The 13131-nt window shown below is 41.5% G+C and overlaps 1 protein-coding gene across 4 annotated transcripts in view; it reads right to left on the bottom strand.

The window, feature by feature from the left end:
• The window catches only part of DIP2B (disco interacting protein 2 homolog B), a 226750-nt gene that overhangs the window by 199059 nt on the left and 14560 nt on the right, over window positions 1-13131 (bottom strand). The window contains exon 1 of one of the 4 annotated variants that reach the window (XM_049627299.1): window positions 4049-12473. The exons of the other annotated variants lie outside the window; for them this stretch is intronic. Within the exon in view, the coding sequence (XP_049483256.1) occupies window positions 4049-4160 (112 nt within the window). The 5' untranslated portion in view covers window positions 4161-12473. Of the gene's footprint in view, window positions 1-4048; window positions 12474-13131 lie in introns of those variants that run through there. 4 annotated transcript variants of the gene reach the window in all.

The following is a 13131-nucleotide window of genomic DNA, read 5'->3' as shown; positions in this document are numbered from 1 at the left end:
CAAAAGTTTGGTTTTTTTTATTACACTTTAGTTAGTTAACATACGGTGTAATATTGGTTTCAGGAGTAGAATTCAGTGATTCATCACTTACACACAACACCCAGTGCTCATCACAAGTGCCCTCCTTAGTACCCATCGCCCATCTAGCCCATCCCCCATCCCCACCCACCTCCTTCCATCAACCCTCAGTGTGTTCTCTATCCTTAAGAGTGTCTATCCTTAAGAGTCTCTTGTTTCCCTCTTCTCTCCCCTGCCTTCCCATATGTTCATCTGTTTTGATGAAACATGAAACTCCTATGATTTCACATATGAGTGAAATCATATGGTATTTGTCTTTCTCCAATTGACTTATTTGGCTTAACATAATACATTCTAGTTCCATTCATGTCTTTGCAAATGGCAAGATTTCATTCTTTTTGATGGCTGAGATAGCAAAAGTTTTTGATGGATCTCCTTTATTGGGAATAATGCTGGCAAAGGCAATTTGAGCGACTGACAGTAGATGAATAAGAAAATAACAGAAAACAAGTTTTAAAAGTTACAAACTTGACAGAAACACTTATAATTCAAGCCTGGAGGTAGTTACAAATAGACTTATTTGATACAAAAGCACTGCCAAAGATTCTACAAAATCAGTAAGCTTGCAAAAATCATACTTAACACATGAAAGTTGCACTGATTCTTTCCACATTTACTAATGCAAATTTCTCTTATTAAGCCATACCCTTTTCTGTATTTTCCAAAGGAAAAGAGTGTAGATGTTAAATTTTTTTTTTTTTTTTAATTCCAGAACATAAAACTAAGGGCATTTAAGGAACTACGGAAAATACAAAGAAGTTTATTAAAGAATTTTTAATCCCTCACAATTTCCTATCCAAAGATTGTGTTCTATTTCATTCTAGAGTCATATACAGATGTTTAAATATAGAAGACATATATAAGCATATTCATAGCAATGATGTTTGCAATAGCAAAATAGTGGAAACAACTAAAATATCTGCCAAGTGGTGAATAGACTAACAAGTTGAGATGAATTCATGCAATGGAATGCTAGAGCAGCAGGAAAACAAAAAGAAGTACAATAACTTGCATCAGCAGGAATCAATCTCATAAACAATGCTAAGCAAAAAAAAAAAAAAAAAAAAGCATGATTCCACTAGAAGAGTTCAGAAACTTACAAAACTAAATATTTTGTTGGGATATATACAAACTATAAAGGAAAATTAGGTAACGAGTAACCAAATTCAAAATGATGGTTACATTTGAGGGCGAGGGAGAATAATCAGTCCACAGGGCCCTCAAGGGTCTATTAAGATTTTAGTTGCTAAACTAGATCATGGATAATTTACTACTCTTACTTAAACAGTGTTTCACATAATATATACTCTTTTGTATGTGATATTCCACAAGAAAAATTCAAATAATAAGACCAATTTAACTCCAGAAGAAAACCATGCCAACTACCTATACTAATTAATCAACCTAGCCATTCACATTAATCATGAACAATGATGACATTTGAGGAAATGTTTCCCTACGAAATGGAAAAAATGGGCCAAGATGGACCACTGGGAGAACTTGCCCCCAAAAGAAATATGAAATATTTCTGGAATTAGGAGAGAACTTTTAAAGGGGCGCCTGGGTGGCTCAGTCGGTTGAGCGTCCGACTTCGGCTCAGGTCATGATCTCACGGTTCGTGGGCTGGAGCCCCACGTCAGGTTCTGTGCTGACAGCTCAGGGCCTGGAGCCTGCTTTGAATTCTGTGTCTCCCTCTCTCTCTGCCCCTCCCCTCCTCACACTCTGGCTCTCTCTCAAAAATAAATAAAGATTAAAAAAAAATTAAAAAAAAAAAGAAGAGAACTTTTAAAAAGTTCTACACAGAGTGGGGCACCTGGGTGGCTCAGTCGGTTGAGTGTCCAACTTCGGCTCAGGTCATGATCTTGTGGTTCATGGTTTCCAGCCCACACTGGGCTCTGTGCTGACAGCTAAGGGCCTGGAGCCTGCTATGGATCCTGTATCTCCCTCTCTGTTTGCCCCTCCCCTGTTTGCACTCTGTCTCTTTCAAAAATAAATAAACATTAAAAAAAAATTTTTTTAATCTACACAGATTCAAGAGGCTATCCTGTGCAAAAAAAAAAAAAGAATAAACTGCTGTTAAAAGAGAGGAAATTTAAAAAAGAGAGAGAAAACACAAAATACTTTAAAAACTGTCAAGACACATGGAAGGAAAGAAGTAATAAAACAAAGTCCCTCTGAGATGTAGAAAGACAGCCAATAAAAACAGATTGAAAGAAGTCTACCAAGTGCCAAACAGGATGAAGAAGACACGCACCTAGACACATCCTAATGAATTTCACAACTCCAAGGACAAAAGGCAAATCCGAAAAGCCTCCATGATATAAAAATAGGTTACATTCAGAGAAATGACAATCAACGGGAGGTAACGACATTAGGCAAGGACTTAAAGTTTAACACTCATGCACCCTGTACTAAAAATAACTATTCCAAAATTCTTTTAAAAATAAGGAAAATGACAACTTAAAGTATGAGAAACAATAGGCTGAGTAAGACCTAGACAGAGCATAGAAAGCTAAAAAGAAATTAAAAGAGGATTCAGTAGATCTTGTTGTTTGCACCATTCTCTTTGAGGCAGGGGTTTGATGACAAAGCATCTTATTTCCTTCTCCACATGCCCAACAGCACTTCTAGGTTCTAAAGTAATATTTATTTAATAATAATATTGCAAAAGTGGTATTTGTGGGGTATAAACCTTTAGGCTTAATGTGTATACATAGCACAAAGACTACTTCTTGTTACACAAAACAATATAAACATTATTTACCTTGACAATGTAAGAACAATAGTATAACTGAAAAAATTCAGGAGGAAAAGAATACAGGAATGGATAAATTTCTCATTGTAAGTTGACTTAACATATTATTGAAAATTATACTGTTACGCACCAGAACTGATAAAAAGTGATTTCATTTGGGAAGCAGGACTGGGGGAGGGAGGAAACTATTTTTCCATTTCACAGAGTTTTTCAACAATTCCCATGCCATTCTTTTTTAAATTAAAAGGGGGGGGGGGGCATAGCATTCTTACAAGTATTCTCATACCTTTTTTTCCCCTCAATAACCCTTAAATAAGATAATCTTTTTTCCTGCTTCATACACATACACGCAAAAACAGTAACACAGGAATGCTCAGTGATCAACCACATGGGACAGTGTGAACTGTGAAGTCAAGGACGATGGCACAGTGTTGAAGCCCACCCTTCCTCAGAGCACGTTCCCATCTTTACAACCTGCCTTCTGCTTTTCTCTGGACCAGGGGGCCACTGACATTCACACTAATGACTTGTATGACATCCTGATATCATAGTTCCACACAAACATCACGCAACCGTGTCCACTCCAAATCCATGCTGACCACACTGGCTCTGGCCTCACGGGTTCTGGCTCTGCTTTCGTTGTTTCATTAACTGTTCTCAAACTTTCCCACAGCTCTAATTCTTTTCACATTTCTCAAAACTCCATGCTTCTGTCTTTCTGAAGAATCTTTTCCCATTAATCCCACACCAATTTCCCAGCCCCAATCAGTTTTTACAACCAAACCCTCCTACAGTCTTGGGAGAGGTGCCCCTCCCACCACTGCAGCAGGACGGCAGCCCCACAGTCCTGCTGATCTCAAGCTCACCTTCCACCCTCAGGGATCTAGTCTGTGTCCAAACCCCCCTAGCCAACTCAATCTTTTCTTAGCCTCCTTTCTTAGCCTCCCCAGGCCTATAAAGATTCCTCAGTAACCTCTATTATTAAAAAATAATAACAAAGTAAAATAAGTCTTCCTTTGAATCTGCCCTTGTTCTTTCAACCCTTTTTCCCAATTTCAAAATGAGAAGCCTACACTCATAGTTTCTATGTCCTCATCACTTTTTAATCTAGCCTCTGATTCAGCCACAGGACCAGAACTGACTAATCCAACCATCTGCGTTCCCTCATCTAATTCTCCTAACCTCTCTACAGCTTTAACACTGTTAAGTCTTTACCTCCATAAAAGCATGGTACCGCACACCCCAGTCCATCTCCTACTTCTGTCATCATTCCTGGCACTCTGGAAGACTCTTCTTTATCCTGGAGTTTCCTAAATATGGGCAGCATTCCCCATTACCTTCATTTTTTACTTTCCCTTTCAAAGATATGATTCACCCTGATGAGCCTCCTGTAGATGATGCCCAAATCCTTCAACTGCCCCAGGACATAAGTCATCATTGCTAACTGCCTACTGAGTAGTCTGCCTGAATGTTCTGACAGTGCCACAGATTCAATCTTGTCCAAGATTACACCACCTTCTTTCCAAACCAGCACCTCAGCTGTCTCTGTATGTAACACCATCATTCCCCTGGTCACCCAAACCAAAATCTGGGCTTTTTTTTTTTTTTTTTGAGAGAGCGAGTGAGCACCAGCTAGGGAGAGGGGCAGAGAGAGGGAGGGAGGGAGAGAGGGAGGGAGGGAGGGAGGGAGGGAGAGAGAGAGAGAGAGAGAGAGAGAGAGAGAATATCCCAAGCAGACTCCATGCTCAGTGCAGAGCCGAACACAGGGCTTGATCCCACAACCCTGAGATCACAACCTGAACCAAAATCAACAGTCAGGAGCTCAACCGACGGAGCCACCCGGGCTTCCCTGGGCCATCTTTGACTCTACTGCTGCCCATTTCCTGACATCTCACCATCTTTCTTCTCCTCAATGTTTTATAAGAAAAGTAAAGATGAATAGGACGTGGTTTCCAGCCTCTGGGAAGGACAGAGAGAAAGGCAAGCAAACAACTATAAAGTAATCTGATAAGCAGTACAGATGAAAAATGCACAGGATGTTGAGGTTGGAGAGGAGGGGAGGGCAAAGGGGAGAGGAGATGCACTAAAGGGGGAATTCAACAAGCTGTAAACTATAAGACTCAGAACTAAAGTCCTGTCCCTTAATCCTCAATAGACCAAAACAACAACAGCACACATCCTGAATAGTTAAGTGTGTGCCTTACTTTGAGAAAACTCAACATAAGTTTTGACTGACTGACTACATATTAGGCAGTGATGATTCCCACTATATACGGGTTTCTTTAAATAATAACTATCCTGATGAATTTAAAATAGGATTTCCTTTTCATATATTTTCATAAACATACAGGTCATCACAGGAATGAAAAGCTGCAAAGATCTAGGTTCTCTCATCTAGCCACTTCATCTCCCAGAGGCTAAGAGAGGTCACAGCTTGTAAATAGCAGAAATGGGACCTGAACCCAGTGATCTTTTCCAAGTTACCTCACTCACTGCCTCTGATGTGTCTCTCACCTCAGAATGCTTTCCCAGTTGATTCCCAGAAAAGCCAACAGAAATGAGAATCTGGTAAAAGGGTCCAGACGTCTGGTCTCTTTCAGAATTCTTGAGTGTTGTCTCTGAGACATACACACACACACACACACACACACACACACACACACACACACACTCTAAACTCAGGAAAATAGGGATCTGGCTACAACTTAGTTGTCCATTAAAATGAGAAATGGGTTCTCAGCTTGTTGATGCCAAACTGACTAGATAACTCTCCTTCCCTTGGTTCTCATCAAGAATGCCAATAAAGTTAATTTTCTTCCTCCAAATAAAGGCCTACCTGGAGTTCTAACTATTCAACTAATGGCTAAAAAGCTTAGAACGTGGGGGAGTGAGGTGGGGACACAGAGGGTTTTCCCCCACCACCCATGAAATCTTGGATGGCTTCAAAAAAATGAATTCTAAGTATTGAGCTAATTGTGATACCAAGTCATAATTAGCATAGCTTAGTCAGCCTCTGATTTCACCTTATGTCAAAGAAAAGAAAAAAAGCTACTTCTCTCCACCTCCAAAAAGTGACAGGTGCTCTTCACATTATGAACTTGTTTTCCCTGATAGGGCAGTTAAGTAAGTGATTACAATTTGCAACTTGCTCTAAGCAAAACACCTTTTACTCTTAGAATCTGATCCCCTTCTGAAAGATCCTGTGTTCACTTTACAGGGAACATGTTTTAACATGTGAGAAATGCAAAAACAGAAGCAGCCAGACTCAAGGCCAACTCTAGCCTGCCTTGTACAGCTTCACTGTCAGAGGTCAATTTGTAATAATGGCTCATAAGGTTAATAGCAAAAGAAAAAAAAAATCAGCTTGTTTGGGTTATTTAAATTCAACAGGAATCTAGAAGACCATAAAACCCATCCTGACTGCTGTATTTTCCCTGTCAGAAATTCCTGAGAAATATGTAGTCTTGAACTTGATGAGATCAAAAAGCGAGACTTCTCAACAAGTGAGAATTTATTACTCAACTGTTAATTGAAACAAAATGGACACTTTAATATTCTTTAATTCTAGATAAAACCTGATGAGGTGAACAAATATGGTCATGTCTTGTTCCTTATGACTCACTGAGATACTGTCACATCCTCTTTCTACTACCTCTGCTTCTAAACAGACCAATCATTTTAGATAACAGGTTGTCAAAAGTTGGGAAAGCAGTTTCCTGTGAAATGAATCAGAACTAAATCACTGGAAAACCAGCCTGGTTAGAACCAGAGGACTTGTTAACAAAGAGTTACTCTACTTGACTCAAGGCTCAAGTTTCTCTTCACTGTATTTCAAAGTGGGAAAAGTGAGCCTCACGCACTGCCTTTCCTTTGACTTCCTTAGGGAGTCCAAGGACAATCTCGTGCTGTTTGTGGGTCTCAACAAGCTGGGGTTCTCACTGGTATGTATATTCCCTTCTCTCAGCTCTCAGCCACTCCCTACATTTATGTCGGAGACTGGAGACCTCTTGTCTCACCTACTCTTACTCATGCTCCCTGGCACAGCCTTACCTCACCTACCCTTTATGTCACTGACCACAACCTCGTGTGTGCCTACAATTACGTATCCAGGACTTTCCACATAAGCATAGCTGCTTGAGTGGGAGTGGCTTTTTTGTATGACCTCACAAAGCGTTTTCCAAGGATATATACATGATACTCATTCTTATTTTTAACTCAGAGAATACTCATAAGACCATCAGGAGAGAACTCCCCCAACTTCCTCCTCCACCACCTATAAATATCTGCTCCTGTTCCCGTCCTTTCTTCCTTTCCTTCTGTGTCTTCAGGAGTCACTCCTGTATCCTGGATAACTGCTCCGGCAGTGCTTGGGATCTCACTTTCCTGACTCACGGAGACCACGTTCCATCATGTCCTTTCTACTCTACACCTTCAACCTCTCCTCTCCAAAACCTCTACCCTTGCCCCCACAAGGGAGCATGCTCAAGTCTCTCCCTTCTTAACATAATTCATTAATACAGCCACCACATATTTATTGAGCGCCTACTGGGTGCCAGGAGCTCTTTTCTACCTCAAGCTAAAGGGGTGAATAAAAGGAAATTCCTCTCCTCACGCAACTTTGCTTTCTCGTATGCAGAGAGATAAACGTATAACCATTGTAGTTACTATTCTTCCTCTCCTTCACCTCACGCAGCCCAGCTTGAAAGAGCAGTATACACTGCCTGCCTCTACTTCCACTTCCTCTTCCACCTTGGATTCCTTATTGCACTACTCCCGACAGGTGTGCAGTCCCCTGCCACAACACAATTAAAACAGCTCAGGGCAAAGTCATCACCAACGACTTCCTCCACTTGTAAATTTCAAGGGCATTTCTCAGTCCACTCTTGGTTAAATTCTCAGCAGCAACAGACACTTCTTGCAATTCCCTGTTACTCTGTTCTTCTCCCACTTTGGTCATGCATACCTCCCTGGCCACTCTTTCTCAGATTCCTTTTCTTCAGCTTCCTCTTCGAACGGTGGTACTTCCAGAACTCTACATTTAATCTCTTCTCATTCAGTGTGCTCCCCTTGGACCACCTCGGTCATGCCCATGGCTTCCATGGTCAGTGATGACCACTCAGGAATACTGAATGTGTATCTTCAGGACAGGCTTTTCTGAAGAGTTACACACACATGGCCAACAACCTGCTTCTCCACCTGCATGGCCCAAAGACCTCTCAATAACACTGAATTTATCTCTTCCTGTAGGCAAAACTGTTCTTCCTCTATTCCCTGTACTAGGAAATTGTGCCATCATCCTCTCAAGATGCTAAGCCAGAAAACTTAGAGTCAACCCCGGTTCTGCTATCATATCATAGGCCCTCCTCTTCTACACTAGTTGCATCAATTCTGCCTCCTCAAATACCTCTTTTTGTTCCCTCTTCCCTAATCCTACTGCAGAGACCACTAGCTCATTTCAGTGGCCTCATTACAAGTTCCCCTGTCCTAAGAGGGCATCTTTTGGGATGAGCACTGGGTGTTGTATGGAAACCAATCTGACAATAAATTTCATATATTAAAAAAAAAAAGAAAACAAGAAGTTCCCCGGTCCTGTCTTGTCCTCCTGCTCTGTTCTTATCTATTCAGGGCTATTCTTCATTATATTCAATGGGAGTGGTGCCCCTTGGTTGTATGACCCGGAAGGCTGAAATCACCCTCCTCTGGGGCAATCTTTACCAAATACAGAGGTCAACCACTCCTACTTACAATTCTGCAATGATTGCACATCACCTATATGGATGGATCAACTCTTTCACCTGAAGAAAAGTGATGGGGGATGGAGGGCTAGAAGAGGCACAAGGCACAGCCTGAAGAAGCCAGCCAGGAAAATATGTTATTTAAAAATTTTTAAATATAAAATTATATTTTGTCTTTAATTTTTGATTCTGCATAATATATTCATGTTTTAATACAACCATAATTTCCCCCAAATCCAATTAAATGTCTACTCCAAGAAGACGTATCGTGCGTATCCTATAGCTTTGCATACCTCCTGGCACATCCATACAAACTCCGCTGAGAAGCAAGGACCCACACGATAAAATTTAAGATTCTAAGGCCCACCCCTGCCATGCTCTCAACCCTGCTCACCTGTCCAGGCCCACTGGACTACTGAGCTTACCTTTATGCTCTAGCAGTCACTAAATCATCAGAATTCCTCAAACATGCTACAATGATGCACAAATCCATGCTTTTCTCAAAACCTGAAGTATCCTTCTCCCTTGTCGGTGTGCCCACCGAACTCCTATCCAACTGTCAACTCTGAGACCGTGCAATACTACTACAGGCGCTCCTTCCCAAAATGCTCCAGGTACACTAATGCCCCTTGCATAAGCGCCTTCAGTGCTTATACGTGCATTCTTTAGGTGGTTTATGAGGCAATAAAGATGCTGTTCACAACATCTTATCTCTACAAACAACTACCAAAAAACGGTCATGTCCCATCCTCCTGATGACAGTCAAATTTACTGAAAGTTGTTTTGTTTTTGAAATTCTTCTATTTCCTCTCATTCATTGATTAGCCCATTATAATTGGGCTTCAGATGCCCACATCACTGCATTAAAATCACTCTCACCAAATTCATAAACCACCTGGTGGCTAAATCCAACAAATCCATCATATCCTTATCATTCTTGTGTTTGCAGCATTTAATCATTTCCTCTTTTGTCTTTCTGACCTCAAACTCTCCTGATTTTCCTCCTCCAGCTTTCTTGCTAAACCCCCAGCCACTTCCTCCTACTTGACTTTACAGGTTTTCATTTCCTCTGCCCATGTCAGCATTTCTTAGGGGTCTGTCTGAAATACTCCTCTCTGTTCATGACACACGCTCTTTCCTGGGTGAACTCATCTATTCTCATGGCTTTAACTATCATCCTGTTTTAGATAAAGCTAGAAACCAAATTTGGGTTCATACACCCGATTCCGATAGTCTTCACTGATCACCACTTCTGCAAGGATAGCGGTTTTGGAATATATAAAGTTAACAGCAGCATAGTGGCATAAAAGACAGTGCTAACCAGGTGCCAGGCACTGTTCTAGTAACAGGTAAATATTTTTTATGTATTAACTGATTTTGTTCCCACGTAAATCCTATAAAGTAAACACTATTATTATCCACATTTTACAGGTAAGGAAACTGAGACAACTGAAACTGAGTACAAGAAAAAGAAAAAGAAAGAAGCCCCACCACTAATGAATAACTCTTTCTTTGAACAATTATAAGGAAAACTTAGAAGGTGATCAAATCAAATTCAGGATTCTGAAGAATTTACTTCTTCTGACAATGGTGATCTTCTGCTAATTAACAACAATCACCTTAGTCATGTTTTTTCAACACGGTAATCATTTTAATCATGTTTCTTTCAGTCTTTACTGAAATAAGATAATCTTAATTATTAAGATGTTTCACAAGCTCTATTTCTCAACCACAAAGATAAACTAGAAGCTCATGACAGAATAATAAATAAATGGATATTTGAGATTTTACTGTATTTATGCAATGTGCCAACTTACGTTAGCGTTTGAACAATATCTTGGACACAGATATTCAAATAGGCACCTGAGAAAAAACTGGTAGGACCTAGGATAAAAGTGTTATGTGCGTACAGCTGGACATACTATGGGTGGCTCATGAGTGTCCTGAGTCTAGCTGGCACATGCTAGGTTAAACTGACCAAAGGCCTGATCTAGTTCAACAAACCTAATATTTACCACACGGCTAAATATTTCACTCCCCTGGTTTTCCAACATTTTGCCAAAGATATAATGTGGCCAAGAAAAGATGTACGAGAAACAGGCATATGAAATATTTAGCTTTTCTCAACCAGGACCAACCAGTTAAACCAAAATGAAGGTTGCTGACAATATCTGGTCTACAGAAAAACCCACCCAATTAGCTTACACCTCAGATCAGATCATGTGAGTAATACATTTGGTTAAAGTAAAACAAAAAGAGAATCAACTTTGCATGGGCAAAATACAGTGAAACAGAAGGGGTGTGCGTCCCCTGCATGCAGGGAGCCAGGTGCTCAGTGGTGTGGCTCCAGCGGTCGTGAAGCACTGTACCAGGTGTGGGACTGGATCTTCTGTAATAAACACCAGCTGAACTGAATGAGCAAAGTAGCCAGGTAGGCTGATGAAATGGAAAGTTGTGACACATCATCCACTATAAAAGTCATATGGAAAATCAGAGGGCACAAACAGGTGAGGAAACAAAGGAAAAACAAATTCACTTCAGAAACTAACCAGAAAATGCCAGGAACACCATGAGCCCCTGAGTTCCAGTCCTGACCAGTTCCCACAGGGGCTCCCTTTCTTTCCTGCCAGAGGCCTTGGGGCCAGAGCCCACACTTCTTTAATCTGTAAAGCTACACCATCTAAGGAATCCCGTTGGAATCTTCTGCCTGCAAAATCCATCTGTTCACTGAACAAGTGTCTACTGAGAGTCTTCTATTCTAGACCGTGGACATCCAGCAGGGAAACAAGGCAGCAAGGTCCCCTACAGAACTAACATTTTACTAGGGGAGCATCAGATAATAAATAAATACAGGAACAAGATCATTTCAAATGACGGTATGCATTAAATCAGAAAATTTAAAACAGAAAAAGAAAGTAACAAGAGAGATGTGATGGAGAGAAATGGGAGGAGTTACTTATTTGAACCTGGCAGTCAGGGAAGGCATCTCTGAGAAGGTAACTTTTGAGCTGAGACAGAAAGGAGGCAGAGTTGTTGGCCAAGCACAGATCTTGGAGAGGAGCGTTCCAAGCAGAAGCAAAGCAAAAAACAAGGCTTTGAAGTGGGGACAAGCCTGGTGAGTTCAAGGAAGAGGAAAAGAGACTCACTGCCCTTGGGTTTTTGCTCAAATGCCATCTTAGGATCCCCGACCACCCTATTTTAAATCGCACCCACTGACTCAGCCCCCGTATTCTGTATCCCTCTTCATGATTGATCTCCTTTGAAATTTTTACCATCTGACAAGCAAAATAGATTACTTATTAATTTTTGTCTATTCCTACAGAATGTAAGCCCCCTAAGGGCAGGGATTTTTGTTACTGTAACCACTGCTCTGTTGCCTGTACTTGTGTGGCACATAGTAGGCCACAATAAATAGCAGCTAAATAAATAAAAGGGAAAGGGAAAGAGAACAGGGGGAGGGAGGAAAGAGTAAAAAACAGAACAGAGAGAAGGAAGAGAAGAGGAAGGAGAGAAGTCAGCCAATGTGGCTGAAGCACAGTGGATGAGATCAACAGATGAGGGGTTGGGACTGTGCAGGCCTTAGAGACCATAGAATGGAGTCTGAATTTTATTTTAATGCAAAAAGAAGCCATCGAAGGGTCTTATGGCAGAAAAGCAACATGATCAAATCTGTGGTTTAAAAAGCTCACTGCAGGGGCGCCTGGGTGGCGCAGTCGGTTAAGCCTCCGACTTCAGCCAGGTCACGATCTCGCGGTCCGTGAGTTCGAGCCCCGCGTCAGGCTCTGGGCCGATGGCTCGGAGCCTGGAGCCTGTTTCCGATTCTGTGTCTCCCTCTCTCTCTGCCCCTCCCCCGTTCATGCTCTGTCTCTCTCTGTCCCAAAAATAAATTAAAAAAACGTTGAAAAAAAAAATTAAAAAGCTCACTGTAGGGGCGCCTGGGTGGCGAGGTCGCTTGAGCAGCCAACTCTTGATTTCGGCTTGGGTCATGATCTCACGGTTCGTGGGATGGAGCCCCGCATGGGGCTCTGTGCTGACAGCACGGAGCCTCTTGGGATTCTCTGTCTCCCTCTCTTCTCTGCCCCTCCCCAACTTGTATGCGCACTCTCTCTCTTTGTGTCTCTCAAAATAAATAAATAAACTTAAAAAAAAAACTAAAACAAAAAGCTCTCTGTAGCTGCTATGTGGAAATCAGTGACAGAGAAGACAGCAAGGATACTAGGAAGGAGCTAGCCAAGCCAGAGATGAACAGGCCAGGCAATGATTAGCAGTGAACAGTGTTAGAGAGAAACAGACTAAGGATACTTTTCAAGGTGGTACCAAAAAAACTGAGGCGCCTGGGTGGCTCAGTCAATCAACTTCAGCCAACTTCGGCTCAGGTCATGGTCTTACAGTTCGTGGGTTCCAGCCCCATGTCAGACTCTGTGCTGACAGCTCAGAGCCTGGAGCCTGCTTTGGATTCTGTGTCTCACTCTCTATCTGCCCCTCCCCACTCACACCCTGTCTCTCCCTCTCTCTCAAAAATGAAAAATGAGAAAAATAAAAAATGAAAAAAACTACAGAGGA

Source organism: Panthera uncia, chromosome B4 (genome assembly GCF_023721935.1).
Source record: "Panthera uncia isolate 11264 chromosome B4, Puncia_PCG_1.0, whole genome shotgun sequence".
Lineage (NCBI taxonomy): Eukaryota > Metazoa > Chordata > Mammalia > Carnivora > Felidae > Panthera > Panthera uncia.
This window is presented reverse-complemented; position numbering and strand designations above follow the sequence as displayed.